The 23030-nt window shown below is 40.1% G+C and overlaps 1 protein-coding gene across 2 annotated transcripts in view; it reads right to left on the bottom strand.

Moving 5' to 3' along the window:
* The window catches only part of PDSS2 (decaprenyl diphosphate synthase subunit 2), an 86834-nt gene that overhangs the window by 41072 nt on the left and 22732 nt on the right, over positions 1-23030 (bottom strand). For both annotated transcript variants that reach the window (XM_033143541.1, XM_033143540.1), the window contains exon 2: positions 15056-15190. In XM_033143541.1, the coding sequence (XP_032999432.1) occupies positions 15056-15156 (101 nt within the window). In that variant the 5' untranslated portion in view covers positions 15157-15190. The remainder of the gene's footprint in view (positions 1-15055; positions 15191-23030) is intronic.

The following is a 23030-nucleotide window of genomic DNA, read 5'->3' on the forward strand; positions in this document are numbered from 1 at the left end:
AGCGTGTGAAATGAGTGCAATTGTGCGGTAGTTGGAGCATTCTTTGGCACTGCCCTTCTTTGGGATTGGGATGTAGACTGATCTTCTCCAATCCTCTGGCCACTGCTGAGTTTTCCAAACTTGCTGGCATATTGAGTGCAGCACCTTAACAGCATCCTCTTTTAAAATTTTAAATAGTTCAGCTGGAATATCATCACTTCCACTGGCCTTGTTGTTAGCAAGGCTTTCTAAGGCCCATTTGACTTCACTCTCCAGGATGTCTGGCTCAAGGTCAGCAACCACATTTCCTGGGGTGTATGAGACCTCCATATCTTTCTGGTATAATTCCTCTGTGTATTCTTGCCACCTCTTCTTGATGTCTTCTGCTTCTGTTAGGTCCTTTCCACTTTTGTCCTTAATTGTGGTAATCTTTGTACGAAATGTTCCTTTCATATCTCCAATTTTCTTGAATAAATCTCTGGTTTTTCCCATTCTGTTATTTTCCTCTATTTCTTTGCATTGCTCGTTTAGAAAGGCCCTCTTGTCTCTCCTTGCTATTCTTTGGAAATCTGCATTCAATTTCCTGTATCTTTCACGATCTCCTTCGCATTTTGCTTGTCTTCTCTCCCCCGCTATTTGTAAGGCCTCATTGGTCAGCCACTTTGCTTTCTTGCATTTCTTTTTCATTGGGATGGTTTTCGTTGCTGTCTCCTGTATAATGTTACGAGCCTCCATCCACAGTTCTTCAGGTACTCTATCCACCAAATCTAAATCCTTGAACCTGTTCTTCACTTCAACTGTGTATTCATAAGGAATTTGATTTAGATTGAATCTTACTGGCCCAGTGGTTTTTCCTACTTTCTTCAGTTTAAGCTGGAATTTTGCTATAAGAAGCTGATGATCTGAGCCACAGTCAGCTCCAGGTCTTGTTTTTGCTGAGTGTATAGAGCTTCTCCATCTTTGGCTGCAGAGAATATAATCAATCTGATTTCGATGTTGCCCATCTGGTGATGTCCATGTGTAGAGTCGTCTCTTGTGTTGTTGGAAAAGAGTGTTTGTGATGACCAGCTTGTTCTCTTGACAGAACTCTATTAGCCTTTGCCCTGCTTCATTTTGATCTCCAAGGCCAAACTTGCCAGTTGTTCCTTTTATCTCTTGACTTCCTACTTTAGCATTCCAATCCCCTATAATGAGAAGAACATCCTTCTTTGGTGTCATTTCTATAAGGTGTTGTAAGTCTTCATAGAATTGATCAATTTCGGTTTCTTCAGCACTGGTAGTTGGTGCATAAACTTGGATTACTGTGATGTTAAAAGGACTGCCTTGGATTCGTATCGAGATCATTCTATCATTTTTGAAGTTGCATCCCAGTACAGCTTTCGCCACTCTTTTGTTGACTATGAGGGCCACTCCATTTCTTTTACGGGATTCCTGCCCACAGTAGTAGATATGATAGTCATCCGAACTGAATTCGCCCATTCCTGTCCATTTTAGTTCACTGATGCCTAGGATGTCAATGTTTATTCTTGCCATCTCATTTTTTACCACATCCAGCTTACCAAGGTTCATGGTTCTTACATTCCAGGTTCCTATGCAATACTTTTCTTTACAGCATTGGACTTTCCTTTCGCTTCCAGGCATATCCGCAACTGAGCGTCCTTTCGGCTTTGGCCCAGCCGCTTCATCAGCTCTGGATCTACTTGTACTTGTCCTCCGCTCTTCCCCAGTAGCAAGTTGGACGCCTTCCGACCTGAGGGGCTCATCTTCCAGCGTCATATCTTTTATATGCCTGTTGTCTTTGTCCATGGAGTTTTCTTGGCAGGGATACTGGAGCGGCTTGCCAGTTCCTTCTCCAGGTGGATCACGTTTGGTCCAAACTCTCCGCTATGACCTGTCCATCTTGACCTGTCCATAGCTTGCCTGAGTAATTCAAGCCCCTTCGCCACGACAAGGCAGTGATCCATTTAAGGGAATACTTAACAATATAAAATAGTGTTTAAAAAGAAATCAAAATGTGGATACGCCCATTCTTCAAATGTGTACTAACAACCCTAAACCATGATGATAATTGCAAGTAAAAACAACCACAACAAAGCAGCACTTTTTAAAAAGGGTCTAAAAAATACCCCGTTTTTATTCACTTTATCATTCTAATACCATACATACATAAATTATAGCAATGGGAATATGGGACAACAAACCTTTTTATATGCTAAATTTAACCTTTTTGTTTCAGAGAGTGGCAGGAATAAAAGCAATCTATTGAATGTGACAGAAAATTACATTCTGTCATAACCTTATGTCTAAAGAAGGGTTAACACATCCTAGAACGGGGAAGAGGAGGGAGGGCGGCTAACAAGACATCCTGATGCTTCTGCTGTCATTGTCAGGGCAGCCCTTGGAGAAAATGTCCATATCAATTCAGTTTATCAGATGGACAGCTGATCAACATTAAACAGACTTGCTCTGGGCAGATTGAGCTGAGATACCTGCCATGAATACCAACGAGTGTCCTCTGCTCTCGACAACTGAGGTCTGACTGTTGCTGATCCCAGGACATATGGGGATCCCTAGTGACGAGTACATAAAGCTGCAGCTTACTCAAGTGATGGCTCATTTCCCCCAGCTGAAGGCACACATTAATATCCTGAGATCAAGCTCACCTCTCTGACCCCCCCACCCCACCCCACCCTCAGTGTCCCTAGTGTCCCTTTCCCCCTTTAATAAGCTTTTAATGAAGGAAACAAAAATCCTCTCTGTACAGCTTGCCACAAAAAAGCTACACAAATACATTGGTGTCATACCTTCTGAGCCTTCCTTCCCATTTTCCTTAGGTTTCTGTGCTCTTGTTTGCTCTCCAAACAGAACCTGTGTTATTCAGCCTACTGCATTAAAAATACAGCTCATGTATTTAGTATATTCATTTTTTAAAAATGCTAGAGGACATCTTCTGATAATGCATACTTAATTTTAACTAAAATGACAAACAAGGTAAAGCAACTTTTGTCATCTGAATATATAAAATAGCTCTAGGCATTTCTCAAAGAATCTGAGTTTTAATACCAGAATAGGAGATTCTTAAGCAGTCTGAATTCAGTTTAATGTGTTAGGAGAGAAAACATCTTCTATAGAAATCTTGGGAGTGGTGAAATAATAGTAATTAAGAGGTTGTCTACCTTGCAAGAGATTATTAACTATGGTCCCATTTTTACTTAAGTAAACCATAATAGATAAAGTACACTAAAGATCACTTGTTGAACATTTATTTACTACGAAAGCAGCCCTCTGAAATAAGAAATAAGACTGGAATATGGTATTTATACTGCTTTCAAGCACTGCAGTCATCTGAACCACGGTTTACAACCTGATCCTGTGCATGTTTATTTGGAAGTAAATATTCCTGTGTTCAGTGAGGCTTATTAGGATTGCTGCCTTACTGAATTATTCTTTCCTGGATAAATCAATGTTGACTGCCTATGGGCACAGAAAAGTCACAGAGACTGCAGTTTACAAAATGTTAGAAAAACACACTACAGGGAAGTGTAACTTTGTTAGAAGTAATAATGATCAAAATCTAGTGGCTAGAGCAACAGATTTAAACTTCAGTTAGCTGATTTACAAACAAGTAGACAATTTCATCATGATCAGTTCTCAAAACCAGCTTTCAGTACTAACACTGAGCCTTCAAACCTATTTAGAGAGAAGGGCATATGAACATAAAGTTTCATTACCTTTCCACTGTGCACATGGAGCAACCCTTCACTAATCCTGGGTTCAAAGCAGGGCAATTAGGTGAGACAATAATTGTATCCAACAAAGTTTTAATCAAAGCAGACCCACTGATATTAATGTACTGTACCTAAGTTAGTCACAACTGAATGTTTTTAGGCAGATTTATATCCCCAGCATTCATTCTTTTTCAAAATTAATCATTTTGCCTTTCACTTTTACTAGCTTTACACTTCCCCCCTGCTTTCACGTAATATACGGTAAGCAAAACACAGTGGAATCCAACGTAGCACTAACTTTTGGGGGCAGGAAATGAAGGGCAACTGCGCAATGAGACTTCCCCCTCTGCCCCCTCAAACCTGGGGGCTCCCTCAACACTCCAGAGCTGATGGGAGGGTGGAAGGGAAGGGAAGGGAAGGGGGGAGAGTCCCATTGTACAAGTGGACATTGGTCTGCACCAGTAACAACTGAGTTGACTCCTGCCTAGAGAATACTTTACCAAACCAATCACCATCAAGTTACATTTCTGCAGCTCTGTAACATTAGTAGCATGTGCAGTAGCCTTACAAAATATATATTTTGCCTAGGCCTATTATGTAACTGTGAGACTGAATTAACAGTTATGCTTTGAGAGCACCAAAAATAAGATGTGCCAGAACAGAGCTAATAGGGGAATTAGGAGTAAAAAAAGAAATAGAAACACTGGAAATGCTGTGCAGAATTTTTTAAAAATCCAGCTTTCCCTATCGACTTCCATATGTGTTAGATCAGTTTTCTTTTCTTTTTTTACATTACTCATTTAAGACTAAATTATTATTAACTATTATCAGCACAAATTATTATTAATTATTTTGACAGGGTAGAGATATGGCTGTAGTTGACAGTATATAGATGAGCATCCTTATCCTGAAGTCTTGCGCTAGCTTAAGGCGCATATGCACTCACCCATTTTACGTGAGATGCCCTAGCAAAAGATCCAACTTTGACTTTATCCCCTTCATCAAGAGTCCCCACCACTGTCATTTCTGCCGTCACTCCCATTCCTCCCTATTCCATGGGCAGCCCATCATCCTTCTTAGCTTAGTCTGCAGTTTTGGAGGTCCAACAATTTACCCTTCTGCCACAAACCAAGTTGCTTCATGCACTGAGCACAAAAAGAGTATGGGAAAGCCACAAAGGGAAGTCTGAATGGGAAGCTCCCTCTCACATTTCCTAGTAGACTAAGGTAAACAGCTCAAGCGCCACAATTTGCTTTAAATGAGGGAGTGTATACTTTCTATACTATGATGTAGCTCTGAAGCAGCTGAGCTGAGTGGGTATATATACCATCAAATAAAACTGTACTATCCGGATTATAATGCATGGCAATGTACCATAATAAGCAAAAGATGCCTAGAGTGCAGCCAGTTTATTTTTCACTATTTCACATAGAATAAATGGTTTTGGTTTTTTTGTATTTGACATACCATTTACAGCAGAATTTCCAACTGACTGTTGATTCTGCTGAAATGCATTAAAACCCCACCAATCTATAATACGTTCACATTTCCTTAGATCATATTACAGAGCATTTGATTTATCCCTAATAATAACTTTTAACTAATTCGGCTGTTTTCAGATCAACAACAAAAACCAATCTCTACAATTAAGTAAGGAAAATATGGAACTCATAGAACTCATTGCCACATATACAAATTCTGATGCAGCAGGAAGGGAGTCTCTTGGAAAATGCAGTGTACAGATAATCATTTACTTCTAGATGCTTGCGTTCTCTCAATATTAAATCTACCCTTGCATCTGAAGGGCACTGCCCTGTCTCAGGATTGTATTACACTGCAAACAGTGGGCGTTCATAATAACAATGATCAAGTGTTGTGGATTTGTCAGTGCATGTTCTGGAAACCACATTACAGTGTAACTAAATGGCACAACACATATGAATCTAAACTCCTCAGATTTAACAGTTTTCAAATAATTTTTAAACAGAAATTGGGAATCTAACAACCATTAATATTTTATAGTTTTTAGTATTAAAAATATAAAGTTATTTTAGCAAACATACTTAGTGATCCAATCCAACTCCTTGAGCTTAGCTATCCCTGTATCAGAAAGCTTCCTGCCACACATACAGAGCTGTGAACAGAGGGGAGTCTGGATCATGCCTCTAGTGTTTAATTTATTTTTTTGTGGCCCATTATTTGGAATAATAAAGTTTAATGTCACACTATTGTGTGTGAGAAATAAGATTTATTATGTTTTATTGCCAAGGGATGCTTCCCCCCCCCTTCACTCTGGTAAGCATTACCACATAGCTACATCTGAAGAAGTGGGGCAGTGAGTCTATCCTCTGCTCATCAACCTCACTGGACCAATTGCTGCTTGGCTCCTCCAGGATTGCCTCCACAAGCAGCCATTCCATCTGGTCACAGGGTAATCATAATGTAAGAACTGGTGAATGTACTTATTTTCCTCTTGTGTCCCTGTCCCTCCCCCCCCCCCCCCGTTTGTCTTGTCTGTTAAGGTTGCAGCCCACTGTTTTAAACTGAACTTCCTTCAGTGCACTGCCAGGGGATGTGGTATATATGAAGGATGTGTATGTCTGTAGGACAAAACAGAAGGTATGTCTAAAAGGGTTTCTAGGCCTGTATGTGCATGTGTGGTATGTCTAAAAGGGTTTCTCTCCCTTGTCCCATGCAGCTGGAGGAAGACTCCCGCAACGTTTAGTTTCATTTCTCCCTCATCTCAACTTGTCATCAAAAGGGAACCAGAGATCATCATTTGTAACAAACTTCAGTCTGTTACAAGACAAGCCATCTTCAAACCATGGTTTCTGAAGCTTGTTAAATAAACTAACTAGAGTCCCTAATCAGAGCCTGCTTCAGCTGCAAGCCCCCAAGGCCCCACAGGGCCATTTACTACCAACTGCCTTGTGGGAAGAATTCCAGGAGAGTGATGGAAGAGTGCAAAAACTGCCTCAATATGTTTTCCAGCTAAACTTTCCCTTTTTTGCAAGGCCTTCTTCCTAACAAGAAGCAGCACTGTGGAAAGATACCTGACAGATAGCTGTGTTGTTATTATATTGTTAAAATAGCTTTCTTCTACTCATAAGCTGGTTTGGAAGGATTTGTATCTTGAATCACTGTAATCAATACATTGGGTTACGGCCGCTTCAGGTTGCACGTTTTCAGGTTGCACACCTTACCGAACCCAGAAGTACCGGAACGGGTTACTTCTGGGTTTCGGTGTTCACACAGAAACACTAAATTGCGCTTTGCGCATGAGTGCCGAGTTGCAACCTGTGCGTGCACAGATGTGGCGCTGCGGGTTGCAAATGCGGCTCCCGCACGGATCACGTTTGCAACTTGAGCGTCCACTGTAAAATAACCAGAGTGTGTTATAAACAAGCACATGGTTCAGATGCAATGACAAACAGATGGAGGAAAGCGAAAGTAAATACTGGCTATGTGTGAGTGCCCACACACAAGCTCAAGCCTTAGGCTTTTTCCAGCTCATGCACATAATGCTAAACCCAGGGTTCAAGCATTACATATGAACATGACCAGTCATTCCAATTCAAGCTAAGGGAATCAATGCCTGTAAATAGGTTGCTACATGTGTATAATTTGCTAGACGATGAATCTTGAGTATGTAATTGGATATGGATCAGAATGCATATCCAAGCATAGTTGCTTTCTACCCATACTGTTTTGAACAGGATGCTCTTTAAATTAAATGTACATTGCCACCCATACTTTGGTGCAACTAGCCATTCAGATAACTTTTGAAAGTTCAAATAGAGCTGATTTGGGACCAGGATCAGGTTGTGTTTTGCTTATTTTAAGGGGAAACTAGTACTGACTTATTTAATATATTTAAAGGAGAACCTGCTTTGAGATAACGTAATATAACAACTATAGTCAAATAATAAATGATAAAGTAAGATGTCAACAGGGAAGCCTTCAGCTCTACAATCAGGAAGTTAACTGAACAGGAATACACTTGTCCCGCTTCAGAAAGCAAGAATTTAATATCAAAGCACCTATCTGCAAATTGGTTGTTCCTTAATTTGATCCAACAGGATAGAAGGGGGGGGGGGTGGAGTCTCTCAATCCAGAAGCTAGGTTAGGATATAGAGTGGAGGTACTACTGAACAGCTGGCACAGTCACCTATATCTAATCTAACATCACCAATCACCTGTTTGAGCAAAACTAACTCTAAACACACACATATAAACACACACTCCAGAGCTGACCATCTGTTCTGTGGAGGAGGATCTGTGGAGGTGGTCTTTTCCTCCACACAAGAAATCTGGACTGGGATTCAGATCTAAAAGACAGCCTTTAACTCCCTTGTTACAGTTTCCTATATACCAGCCCAAACCAGCCAAGTCACATTTATTAAAAGCAGCATGTCAAATAGTTCACAATTACAGTCTATATCAATACAGATTATGCCAGATGGTAATGAGCCATACACAAAGAGCCATCCATCCAAAATAATCACACTGTTTTCCACAGAACTGTTGAAGAGGTTATGGTTTATTACACCGTACTCATTAGATATACAGTGCCAGCATTAGCAATTTTCCCTTCATTTGTGTCTCATTTAAGATTCTACCTCCACAAGCATATTCAAATTAGTACACAAGGTTAAAGCCATTATGGTCAGGAATAAAATTAAGTTATATTTTATGTTATAGAAATGATAGATCAAAGGTCTCTTAATTTTTTTTTAATTATCCAGCAGAGTGTACCAAGAGAGAGAATAGGAATATATTTTGTATGTATCATAACCTTTGCTTAGTAAGACAGATAAATACAATGACTGAATTATTCTAACTAAAGATAAGCTACATTCAAATATTAAGGCTACAAACTAAGAAAAGTGGTGGAATCAGCAAAAACCAAAACCCCACAAGTGAACTTCTAGCCCTGAATTTATTTCTGTGCATTTGTTTGCTATCAGCAAACAAAGCAACCATTTGGGGGGCAGATCCATTCAAAAGGTGTGCAGCCTGCTCCTGTTGGAGTTGCATTCCCTTTTAAGAACTGGATTTTCATCTTGTGGGTGCTGCTGGATCTGGAATCACTTCTGTATGCCCAAGTGGTGGTAGTGGCGAAGAGTACTTTTTACCACTTTTGGCTGGTAAGCAAGCTGTGCCCTTACCTGAAGAAAGCAGTCCTAGCCACAGCCATTCATGCTACACTAACAAACAGCTATTCTAATGAATTCTGGAAGGGGCTGCATTTGAAAAGTCAAAAATGCAGCAGCCAAATAATGGCATGCAGTGGCACTGTGAACAGGACAGTCCTCAGTCTCAATTAGCCCAACCCCACAGATCATATGATCGTTGCACTTATGCTCCACATCATGCAGGCATGGTGGAGGTCTGCATAACATCACTTCTTCCATACAGGAGTCCCATCAACCTGATGGAACTGTGACATCTTAAATTAAGAACTTTCTGCCTTAGAATCACCACTACAACTGATGTCATTTCAAATATACAGTGATAGTTTAAACAACTGACCTTACTCAACTGGTATGCCTTTGAAATATCTATAGGACTGTCACATGGAAGATGGAGCAAGCTTGTTCTCTCCGGCTCTGGAGTGTAAGTCTCGAACCAATGGATTCAAGTTACAAGAAAGGAGTTTCCAACAAAACATCAGGAAGAAGTTTCTGACAGTAAGAGCTGTTCAACAGTGGAATGGACTCCCTCAGAAGTGGACTCTCCTTCATTGGAGGTTTATAAGCAGAGGTTGGATGGTCATCTGCCATGGATGCTTTAGCTGACATTCCTGCATTGCAGGAAGGTGGACTAAAACTCTACAATTCTATGTGCAAAAAAAGAGCAGACTCCTTCTATACATGGTGGACATCTTATAGAGCTCTGAATTTGGGAACAAATAAAGGCGGTATTGTCCTTTATTATTGTTAATGTACCAAGACTTTTGTTTGTCTTTTAAATGTTATACCAGATCTAGTCCTCAGAACAAAACAGTCACTCTTGTCACTAATTTCTAGACTGGTTTATGCCAATCACTGGACATGTAAGGAGATACCTTTGAAACAAGAAAGGCTGGGGAAACTGTGGGATATTATATTATTTAAATTGATGCAATGCCACAAATCTCCAACTGCATTAAAACTTGCAAAATATGAAGCCCAGTAGTAATTTTTATAAAGAACATTTACTACTGAGCTATTAATAATGTGATTAGTCAGACCCCTTACACAGGGTAATAGTCTGCATAAGGCAAATATATTTTATCTTTCAGAAAGGTGGCTTTAAATAGGTACCGCTGTTGCGGGAAGGTAAACGGTGTTTCCATGCGCTCTGACACTTGTCAAGGTGTCCCGTTGTGCCAGAAGCACATGACCCAGAAAGCTGTCTGTGGACAAACACTGGCTCCCTTGGCCTGAAGCGAGATGAGCGCCGTACCCCATAGTCAGGTTTGACTGGACTTAACCGTCCAGGGGTCCTTTTCCTTTACCTTTATATTTTAACTTTCTGTATGTTCTGATAATTTTTTCAAATAAAAATATATATTAAAATGGAGAAGGTAAGGACCATTAAAAATGGCAATAGTTTTGCACATAATAGGTAGATTAAAATGCATGCTATTTTCTGCACTTTAGGTTCATGCCTTCAAAACTCTAGTTAAAAGTTTATTTGAAATGACTATGCAAGACAAACTGAAGCAAGGTAAACAGATTCCCATTAATATGCATTGCCAATTATGTACAGACACCACCAAACATGTGAACAGATGCTCATCTGTCCAAGTGTTTCCCTGAAATATTTCCACATAGCTTTAAAAATATATAGCAATACCAATGTAGCTGGAAAGTGAAAATACTGATGGATTCAGCCCTATGATGCATGAACAAGAACACATTTTCAAATATAGTTAAGTGGCACTTGTTTCAAAATATTTGTTTCATTTCTCAAATCAAGATGAAACAGCTGAAAATCATTTGGTATTCCAAGTGTCAAACAAACACACTGAAATAAAAATTTGCTTCATCCAAGTAAAGAAAGCTTTTATTATTGCAGAAATTTAGCCGATCTTATGGTTTACATTCAAAACTATGTAAAATGCTTGTATGATGGAAGCACTGATCTGTGGATATTAATGGCTTTAGTACGATGGACCGACCCACGGCTGGAAAAGGTTGCTGACCCCTGCTGTTGGATAAAGACAATGCTTCATAAGCTAAGTGAGCAGATAGGCTTTTAAGAAATGAGAAGTTACCGTATTTTTTTCTCCATAAGATGAACTTTTTTCCTCCTAAAAAGTAAGGGGAAATGTCTGTGCGTCATATGGAGTGAATGCATGGTCCCTGGAGCCGAATTGCCCAGGGGCCAAAAGCAGATCGTGCTTTTTTTTTTTTACAAAGAGAGAAGGGAGTGTTGAAAGGAAGCCGCTGAACAGCTGATCAGCAAGCGATAGGGAGAGGGAGAGAGAGAGAGATAAGGCTCCCTTTCTGCCCCGCCCCCTTGCCCAGGCCTCCACTGTTGAATGTTCTGCAGACGGAGGCTGTTTGTTTCCCCAGCGACATGTGACTGGCTGATTAGATCATCTGTCTGAAAACTGTAGAAACAGCTCCCTTTCCTTTCCTAAAGAAGCTGCAGAACTGTGAGTTGAACCCCATAAAAACGGGGCTTTTCCTCTTTGCAAAAGAAACTTCACAATTTTGAGCTGATCTCCCAAAAAAACCCAACACAGAGCTTTTCCCTTTGCAAAAGAAGCTGCACAACTTTGAGCTGATCTTCAAAAAAAAACGGAGCTTTCCCCCTTCCCTCCTCTAAAAACTAGGTGCGTCTTATGTTCAGGTGCATCTTATGGAGCTAAAAATACGGTATATCAAAAGGGCATAGCCTTTTTCAAAATAAAAAAGCAACATATATAATTTTTTTAACATTTTACACTTCAAGCGTAGCTATTACTGGTTCTTTTCAGTTCTAAACATTAATATAAGGTCCATTGAGAGAGTAAAATTAAAGCTTGAATTACCAAAGAAAATTACTGTATTTATCAGTAAACAAGGATGGATATGACACGCTATTAAGGCTTTGAGAACAAGCATTAATTAATAAGAAAGGCACCAAAGTGTGGGGGGACCCTATGTTTTTAATTAATAGGGGGTGGAGTACCCAATTTCCCTCCTGCAACACTTTGAACCCTCTAACATTTAAACTTGCTTTAAAGAGATTTATTCCATCCTCTCCCCCAGCCACAATTTTCACCTCATCATGTTGCTTGTTTCCCCTGCTTTTGGCAAAATATACCAATGAAGCAGATGGGCCTTGCTATGTACATGTGATGATGCTAAACAGTTAAAGGAGATGGCAAGCTGCCTCTGAGCCCTTGCCCCTATCACCAGGTGTGCTGCTATAATCAGCAGCAGGGAAGGGATAAAAATCCCTTCTGAGCCTTGCAACTGCTGCCGCCTCTGGGACAGGATCAGATTAATCAGATGCATTTTGGAAAGATGGCATCAGCTAATTTCTATTATTAAGGCAATTCCCTTCCACTGTTTTTTTAACAGTTTGTTCTCATTTTAACATTTGCAAAATGCTTTCTTGATGCATGGAAACCTATATCAGTTGCTGATCTTCAGTTAGGGAGGAAGGGGGGTTACATTTTACTTAATTTATGCCTGTTCTACTGGGAAGCATAATTAAAATTTCTGAATATCTTTCAACAGAAATGCATCTACAAGCCATGTATTGAAGTCAGAGCCATATGTTGGTATGGCAGGTTTGTTAAGAAACTGGGAATTCTCCAGTAGGACTTTTACATCAACATGCTAGCACAGACGTCCCCAGACTGAGGTCCGCGGGCCAAATACGGCCCGAGTGAGCAAATTTTCCGGCCCACGAAGACCCCCGCCGCCCGCTCTTACTGGAGCGGCGCGGCTGCCCATCTCCGGGATGGCGCAGCACTGGAAATTGCTTGTGTGCATGCGCAAGCAGCAATTTTCGGCGCACTTCCGCATTGGCGCGCGCTGGAAAAGACGCTTGCGCATGTGAACAATTTCCGGTGCTGCGCTGCCCCGGAGATGGGCAGCCGCGCTGGAAATAGTGGGGGGGTTGCGCTCCCCCCTCCCACCGCACGATTGGCGCCAGAGGAACCGGCCCAAAGCAGGATAAGTTTGGGGACCCCGTGCTAGCATATAGTGTATAATACTGTATAGACAATATACCGTGTGTGCAGTTGGCATGCCCTTCCTCCATGCATCTGAAACAGGCACCTAAATATGCCGTATTAGACATGAGTAAAATCTTTATATGCACACAAAATCTTAGGAAACTGCCCTTTTGCCAGGGAAGGGAACTTCCAGGTGTCTGCACCCACCACCAAACCACTCTACCATGGGTTCCTGTCAGTAACAGCAGTGACGATTGAGTCCTTCAGCACAATAGCTCCATGGTTCTGTCAGGCAAAATTGTTCACCACTACCATGGAGCAGGTATACCGGTACCTTAAGTTCCCTTGCAGTCTACTAAAGGTAGTGACAGTGAACCAGAGAGCCAGCGCAAGTAAGGATTCTGCATTATCACTTCTGACAGGTTGCTACATCTTCAAATCATACAGGATTCAGCATAAAAAGTGTAGATGATGCATTAAATGCATGAATAATAACCACATAGGACCCTGATCAGGACTTGGGCTAGGGTTCCTTCCCACCACCCAACTTCCAATCCAATCCAATCCAAATCTTTATTACCATCACCCGACTTCATTCCTGACAAAAGCTGCCCACACATCCAAAACTGCTTCTTGCCACACACAAGAATACTGTTGATGCAATCACACCTTGTCTAGTTTTCTTATATCTAGGCACAGCACAAAAGCTTTTCCAGCCATCTTCCAAATAAAGACATTCTGTAAGGATCATCACCACACTGCAAGTTAAATGTAGCTACTGTTAACAATGACCCCTACATGACAAATCATCTGGAACTGTCACATTTGAATCAGTTTTCCATGGTCATTATTTTGGTAATTCTCAGTGATCAAGAGTGATTTGATGAAGGTTTCTTGGTTTGGAAAACTGGTCAACATCATATTTCCTATGAATGGTTAAAGATCCACATGTGACTTCTTTTCAACTTCCTAAAACAGGAAATCTTTGTTAGCAGATACTGATTATTTGTCTTTCTTTAAAACGCCCTGGAAAAGTAATAGTCAATGAAGATATACAGCTAACTCAGTGCCTCAGTAGGTCAGCTGTATTACTATGTTTGGAAAATCAGTAGTAATCTTACAAGGATGCAGCACTGCAGCAGCTTTCTTCACCTTGCAGATCAGGCAAGAACTGCTCCTTACATATTGCATATTACCACTGCCAAAACACTCATCATTATAAGAAGACAAAGACATCTGCAGCACAGGCTCCCCACCCCCTGGATATTTGGACGATGGTTTGCAGAGGCCAAGTCATTCATTCTTCCTGTATACACCTCATTAATTTCTCCCATATCCTGAATCAACATTTTGCTGCAATGGAAGCCAATGATTTCTACCAGAGACAGTAAAAGAGCCATCGCTACTGGATATAAGTTATGAGCCAATCTATTAGTTATGCTTTTTGGTTATGTAAAAGACCTAGTCACGTTAGAAGGCAGGAAAATAATTGTACACCTACTAACAGCTGCCCATTCAATAATTAGTTACAATTCAGGTTGTTGTGGGGGGGGGGATCAATGCACCAGTATTGGAGGATTGGGTACCAAGGTTGGGTACCACAACCCCAGAGTCATCCACGACTGGACCTAATGGTCAGGGGTACCTTTACCTTTACCTTGACTGTAAAACAACAACAACAACCCTCAAAGCGGTTTAATAATAATTTCATTGAAAAATACTGTAGACCCTTTTTATTGTGTATCAGTACAATAAGAAGTAATATAAGGTCAAACACAGACTGGAAGGAAAGATGAGTGTTTTTGCTACTATTAAACTATCTATGTGGAAAGAAAATCCTGCTGCTGTCCATTCACTTAGAACACTATTTTTCAGTGCAGCATCCCTTAGAACACTATTTTTCAGTGCAGCATCCCATCTGGGAAATGCCTATATAAGGAACTCATAGAGTTGTTGCAAACAGGGATAAAAGTAAGGATTGTAGAGATCATCATATACAAAAAGCACTATACAACTTTTCTTTTTAATCAAGCACAGGTGGAAACAGGAAAGGAAACTGTCTTTCTGAATATTATTCTCATATATCTCAATGGTATTTGCATGTTTTGAAAAAACATACACAAATATTGGCATAATCCAAAAAGAAAATAAATGTGACTCTGCATCTTTTGCATTAGAAAATTCTTACCTAGAATATATCCCACTGATCATATCATTTTGGAGGGAGCTCTTTGCTGTTATGCTGGGCCCAGCTGCCTTAGATATAAGTAAAACCACTAAGCCTCTCATCTGCAGGTTGTTCCTGCTATCCAACACAAAACCTCTGCAAAAAAGAAAAAGAAAAAAATTAAGTCAGATCAGAATTTTGAACACTCAATTTTTCCTAAGACCAATTTAGATGACTGCCTAAATAGCGGGTTAGATGATTGAGAATGAGCCACTGTTTGTGTCCTGCCCTGTTCTCCTCTATGTGTGAGGTAAGAGAATGAACTTCTGCTTTCACTTTAGAATCTATAGTTCTCTACTGCTTCTTTAGAACAAAACCAAAGCTCCACATTACATACAGTGTTAGAAACTGGGATTGAAAAGCTAGGGGCAAAATGGCCTCTGGGACCTGGGTTGTGGGCACCAAAACAGAATGTCTAGTCGTCATGGGGGGGGGGGGAGAGTCAGCAACACTTTTTATTTATTATTTTGATAAGCATGAATTAATATGCAATTCACATAAGTAACACATTGTTAATATCACATTTTAGCAGAAATTGTTAATACATGTTTAATTTGGTGTTTACAAAAAAACAAACTGGTACCATACTTGAATTTTCAAAATACTACTTCAAGGCTTCAAATCACATACATTTCATTAATCCTTGAGTGTCAGGTGAAAAAATGGCACCCAGACTTTCTGAGGCACTTGCAAATGGAGAATCTTTAGGCGCAAAATGCGCCTGGCGCCCTAATTTTGAACCCTGATTACATATATAAATGTGGTCAATGTAACAGGACCAGAAATCTCAACTTGATCCTGGTTCAACTAACTTTGGTTAGAACAAACCACTGTTTGTAAGTTCATATGTAACAGAACTGTGATTATTCTTAAATAAAAGTAGGAAGCTATTTCTCCCCTCCCACCCTCTTTGCATGGGGAGGAGAGGAAAAAGCAGAGCATGCGAGTCCAAGGCTCACTGCAGCTTGCTCCTGATCTCTCAAAATTACAGCTTTTATATCATTCTCAACACTAAGGGCTCATCCCCACTCCCGCTCGTCCTGCTGCTTTCCCCCAGGAAAACCTACTTTTTACTGCTGAATCACTTTACCGCAAACATCACTTGCTGTTTCCAGGGCTTGATGTTTGCTCTAATTCAGCAGTAAAGAGCAGGTTTTCCTGGGGAAAGCAGTGGGACAAATGGAAAACCACTCAGACCCATGTTTTCTAAGCATGGGACTAGCGACGTGTGGGCAAGCCCTAAGACTAGCTTTCTCCATCTTGGTGGCTAAAGATGTTTTGGGCTACAACTTCCATCAGCATCAGCCACCTTATTGTATGATCAGGAATGATGGGAGATGTGGTGTCTAAACAGTATTAGCAGAGGAATACCAATATATATAGCATATAGAGATGGCTTATATAATTGAAAAAGCAATCAATATGCAATGGCATATAGTATTTTCTGGATAGGTATGGTGATTATGCAAGTTATACGACTAATTTCAAAAAAAGTTTCAAACTAAAGTTATAATGTTAGAAGACAAGTTCAGTTTCCACAGCCATCTTCGCTTCGGTTGAATGAAAATATAAATGAAGTCTATTACCATATGATAGAGAATAGATAAAAATAGAATACGGAGGAAGAAACACGTGATTAACCCGGGAAGTACTCCAGTCTAAAAACAGCTGCTAATTAGTAGCAGCCCTAGACAGAGAGAAATGTCAGTGGACAGAGTACAGAGCAAGAATTGATAGACAAAAGTAGTTGACAAGCAGTATGGCACCTGCTCATATTATCTGTATCACCTAACATTCCTTACGTTTATTTGCTGTTGCTTTGTCCAAGTTATCAGCTAAGAAAAAGCTGAAGTTCTTTTTCAACAAAAGTAGTAAACAGAATTACATTAGCAACACATACTCTATCTTCACTACAGCAAATTGCATAAGACTTGAAACAAATAAAGCCTAAGGTGGCCATCCTTTAGTAACTAGAAGCTACTGCAGTCACTTGACATGGCTCCAGGGGTCACATTCACATTCCACCTGAATTCAGTTCCCTAGAGATATTCAACCCAAGTTACAGGTACATAAAAGTCTTCCAGATGGTGCAATTATTCTTGATGGGTATGTGGCAGAAGACAGGTGCCCCTAGGGGGGAAAGGGGAACTGGATGCAGCCCAAGTAAAATTGGGCCTGCATGCACACACACATTAGTATCAAATTCTTTCTTAAAAGATTGTGGAAAACACAAGTAGAAGTGTAAATATAAATACAAAACTACCAAGATTAAGGTGCTGCCTGTTATAGTTTGTGCAGCTCGGTATTATTAAACACTGTGCCCTCAAGGTAAATAAAATTAGACTGGTACAACTACCCACAGCAAATACAGATCTACAGAAAAATGAAAAGACTGAGGTTTGGGGGGGATGAAACAATTATTCTCCATGTTATCCATGTGACAAAACCTAGATTTAAATGCCTGACAGATTCACAGATTTAAATAGAGCTCTTCTTTAAAAATTCATGATGATGGGGGGAGGGGAGTCTAGCTCTGAAACAAGTATACTATTATGGTATGCTGATATAAGACTCGCACCACCCACACAAGAAGTAACACTGGCTAATAGTTTATGTGCTGAAAGAATTACACCTCCTACTAACGTCCATCTGTTTAAAAGAATAAATCAAGCAAACATGAGTATCCCCATTAAAGCTTTGCACACTTCAACTTCTAATGCTCAGGCATTTCAACTTTTCAGTTACAGATAAATCTGTAATTTCAGTGGTTTAGCAGTAATATTAGTTTAAGTATTTTTCCCAGAAGAGAAAAACTTTCATTGGGCATAATGAGCATTTAGAACTTGCAGGCTGAGAGTTGTACTAATAAAGGCTGCTTCTCTCTCTCTCTCTCTCTCTCTCTCTCTCACACACACACACACACACACACACACACAACCCAGACAAAGAAAAGTTCAGAAGATACTGTATAGTAGAAAAATGTATTCCATTTATATTTCCAAAGCAGGCAGAAAAGTAGACAATGGTTTCTGCCAAAAACAAGGTAGAAAAATTCAATAATCTGAAACATGATGAGCAAATAAAATCTAAACTGTATGAATACATGATAGCATTATGTATTCATAATATGATATGTCAGCACAGTGTTTATCATTCTGATAATTCAACAGTAGCACTATGCATGCCTAATTTCATTATTTACCTGTTTTATTGAAATGTTTATTGATTACCTTTCAGCCATAAGATCTTTAAGATGGTCACTAATCAGATACTAAAACAAAATTAAGAAAAGAGCAATAAAACCTTCAAAGACAATTTGCGCAAGTTATACAGGCTCCCTGCTTTCCTCCTTAAAGGTTAAAAAAAATAACCTGAAGAAAAGACAGTTGTTAGCATGTACTGTCTAAGCCCCTACCCTGATTTGTATCAGAACTTTATGATTAGTGAGAGGTAAATGACAAAAATAAAAAGAAGTGCCAACATTTAGAGAACACACAGGCGTGAATACCAATATCCTGTGCAGGTACAGTTATGAAGCAGATATTCTGTCCAATTTATGCCTGTCACAAATACTAGAATCTGCAATTGAATAATTGTAAATAGTCTTTTAAATATGTATTTTGATCACTTAAAAATACATTTACTTATGAGCCTGACTCCATAAATTATTAGCAGTGATAAAGCCTCTAAACTTGTCTAAATGCTGCACAAACATTAAAAAGACAGTTCCTATTTGTAGGCTCACACAAATCAAGGATACAACACAAAAGGAAAAAGGAGTCTGGAGAGAAGGGGGAAAGCAGGTCTTAGAGCAGCTGCTCATTCACTGGCCAATGCAAGAGACCAGAGGAAAGGGTTTCCTTCCCAGTGACCCTTTGTCTTACAGCCAGTGGCAGAAGCCAGAGTGCATCCCACTTCAGCTCTACAACCGCAGGACAACTGACAATATGAAACACTACTGCCTAGTCATCGAACATCAAAATTTTGCACTATGGAAGTCTAGGCTAAAGTGGACCCCTCACTCAGCTATGATGATTTCCTAAACAGATGCATGAAACACGATTTTTGCTTTAGCAGTTTTCAAACTATTGTACTCTATGACCTGTAATTTAACATCCTCAGTGGACCAATTATAGCAACTGCATTTCAGTGAATATTCTCTCTCATACATTGGCTACAAATGTGCATTAAAATATATTTGGGTTGCACTGACAACTAAATAGAGCTGCTTATGGAATTTGGTTAGGGTTTGGAATTCTCTCTTATAGTAGTCTAGTTCTTCATTTAGATGATCTCAGATACTGGAGTTAGCCAGTTGCTATTCTGTTCCAAATGAGTCCTTCTGTAAGGTTCCACAAGGTTCTGTCTTGCCATAAAATTGTTTGTGTGCATATGAAGAAGTCAGCCACAGATGTGGAGTGCAGAGTTCTCAATTATGCAGAGGGTCTTTCATCTGACCTTGAAGTAGCAATGTGAATTTTGAATCAGCATCCAAGAATTACCATAGAAAAAACTAGGATCAGTCAAAACAAGATAGAAGCAATGACTATCAGAGGCACTTCCAATTATCAAGTGGTGTCAAATCTGGACAGTGTTTTTATTAGCTGATATTTTCTTTGGAAAGCTGAAATGTTCATGCCATCAAAAGGAAGACTTGGGAAATGGGCTGATCTAGAGCCAATTCGCCAAACTACAAAGTCCTGTGCATAACTCCAAATAAATGCTATGATACAGATACCCATACAGACATGATAGGCTACAGACACATTGCACCTGATTATGCATTCTTGGGATAATTCCTGTGTCTGCCAAAACACCTGGATAAAAACTAGAGAATACAAACCTGAAGGTAATCTAATACAGTTTCTGAAATTTAGGTATGACTGTCAACACTTTTACACTGTTATATTTTGCTCAACAAATCCATATTATAATATCCACAAGCAGGAGAAGATTAAGCAAGTTGTGTCTCCCAAAGCTCATATAAATAGCAGTTTCAGTTTCTAAAACCTACATGGTAGCATTTTCAATCCATTGCAAAACCTCAAAGTCCAACTAAATATGTTGTATGTACAGATGTAGATGTCAGTCAAAACATCTCTGTGTCAAAAATATCAGTAAATCTTCTGAAATTTGAATGACAACGTATGCCTTTGTGACAAAATACAAATATTGAGCACACTGTACAGTTAATTGGTGGAAAAGTAACTGGAACATTTCTGATATATTTCCCATGTGTGTGTATTCATTCCTGAGAGAACTCAATATTTTAAAAGGTGCAGAATTTAAGCAACTTGTGGTTTGGGAAATGTTAGTTTCCACAGCAACCAGCATGATTTTCTTTATATAGCATTATAAACAGATGGCAAAAGAGTGGTCTTCTTTGCTTCTTTGCCAAGCATGTCAACAAGAACTTCTGTACTACAGTACTGTATATTTGAATACTTAAATAATCCAGGTATTCTAGTAACAGAATCTACTACTGTAGGCAAATACAATTAAATCTTTACTTTTCACAGATACAATTCTTAAAAAAAAAACACAGCATCCCTGCTCACAGTGGCTAAGCTTTCTAAAAATATTTTCTCACCAGTTGGAACATAAGTAAACTCTCAACTATAAAATCTTGAAAGTGAATGCTAAAATTACAAATGTAACATTTGTTTCCTATATTTCTTCTCCTTAACTGTCCTTAGTTAAATGGCTTCTCAATTTCAAGTTCTCACAATACATGAGTAGAAAGTAAAGAAAGAGTTGTGGAATGAGCTTAAAAAAACAAATTAAAGATGTATTTAAAGTATATATGTTTCAAAATTAGCATGGTGATACTTGCTGCATTCAATGTAATTCCAAACCATGGTTTGGTGTTAACATGAATGAGCAGCAATGACCCTCAAGCTTGTGATTGCTTCATCTCCCACTGATCTCTCTTTATACTTTTTTTCCCTAACAAACATCTAGTTTAACAAACCATAGTTTGCCATTACATGTATACCTGCAAACTATTGTTTATTCAACCAGTTTTTCTGTATATTTGCATTTGAAACCAGACCCAAACCATAATTTCCCCCATTCATATGCAATGACAATTATCATTTGCCAAAGAACTGCAAGTCCTTTAGAAAAGCAAAGCATGCAAAGAGAAGAAGAGCATGCTTGCTGCTGGATGTTCATATAACATCAACTGAGCCTGCATCTGAAACCAGCAATTGCTACTAAGAGTATTTCGAACACTTAATCTATATCTGGTACTTTAGAAACTTTGGCATATAGGCAGTCAACCTTCCATCTTTTGCAGCTATCTGAAAGCTAAGGGTAATACTGAACATCAGTCATGGAGTAGACCTGCTACAGTCAATAGAAATTATTATTATTATTATTATTATTATTATTATTTATACCCTGCCCATCTGGCTGGGTTTCCCCAGCCACTCTGGGAGGCTTCCAACAAAATATTAAAATACAGTAGTCCATCAAACATTAAAAGCTTCCCTAAACAGTGCTGCCTGCAGATGTCTTCTAAAAGTCTGGTAGTTGTTGTTCTCTTTGACATCTGGTGGGAGGGCATTCCACAGGACGAGTGCCACTACCAAGAAGGCCCTCTGCCTGGTTCCCTGCTTCTTACCTCAGTGTCCGGGTAGAACGATGGGGGTGGAGACGCTCCTTCAAGTATACTAGACAGAGGCCGTTTATGGCTTTAAAGGTCAGCACCAACACTTTGAATTGTGCTCGGAAACGTACTGAGAGCCAATGAAGGTATTTCAGGACTGGTGTTATGTGGTCTCAGCGGCCGCTCCCAGTCACCAGTCTAGCTGCTGCATTCTGGATTAGTTGTAGTTTCCGGGTCACCTTCAAAGGTAGCCCACGTAGAGCGCATTGCAGTAGTCCAAGCGAGAGATAACCAGAGCATGTATCACATTGGTGAGACAGTGTAGCAGATAGGGTCTCAGCCTGCGTACCAGATGGAGCTGGTAAACAGCTGCCCTGGACACAGAATTAACCTGCGCCTCCATGGACAGCTGCATTGGACAGAGTCCAAAATAACTCCCAGGCTGCGCACCTGGTCCTTCAGGGGCACAGTTACGCCATTCAGGACCAGGGAGTCCTCCACACCTGCCCGCATCCTGTCCCCCAAAAACAGTACTTCTGTCTTGTCAGGATTCAACCTCAATCTGTTAACCGCCATCCATCCTCCAACTGCCTCCAGACACTCACACAGGACCTTCACCGCCTTCACTGGTTCTGATTTGAAAGAGGTAGAGCTGGGTATCATCTGCTTATTGATGAACACCCAGCCCAAACCCCCAATGATCTCTCCCAGCGGCAGCATGTACATTTTGGGGGAGAGGACAGAACCCTGAGGCACCCCACAAGTGAGAGCCCAGGGGTCTGAACACCCATCCCCCCCCCACTTTCTGAACACGGCCCAGGAGGAAGGAGCAGAACCACTGTATAACAGTGCCGCCAGCTCCCAGCCCCTCTAGACGGTCCAGAAGGATGTTTTGGTCAATGGTATCAAAAGCTGCTGAGAGATCCAGCAGAAATAGGAAACAGCTCTCACCTTTGTCCCTAGCCCACTGGAGATCATCGACCAGTGCGACCAAGGCACTTTCAGTCCCATGATGAAGCCTGAATCCTGTCTGGAAGGGATCCAAATGGTCCGCTTCTTCCAGGCATGCCTGGAGTTGTTCAGCAACCACTAAAGTCTCAGCAGGGATACTCTGTCATCCATGGTATTTTTTAATGCTTATCGTGGTTGAAGCCTAGACTTCTTTTATACGTATGTTTTCATCCAACTTACAATGGTTATATATTAACCCACCAGTAGAAGCATAAGGCATAATCATAAAACACCATTCAAGCTTTTCTGCAGTCTGCATTTTTTTACATATAACATGCCCAATGTTGTCTCTTTCTCCTCTGTATTCTTGAAATC

Source organism: Lacerta agilis, chromosome 3 (genome assembly GCF_009819535.1).
Source record: "Lacerta agilis isolate rLacAgi1 chromosome 3, rLacAgi1.pri, whole genome shotgun sequence".
In the NCBI taxonomy this organism is placed as follows: Eukaryota; Metazoa; Chordata; class Lepidosauria; order Squamata; family Lacertidae; genus Lacerta; species Lacerta agilis.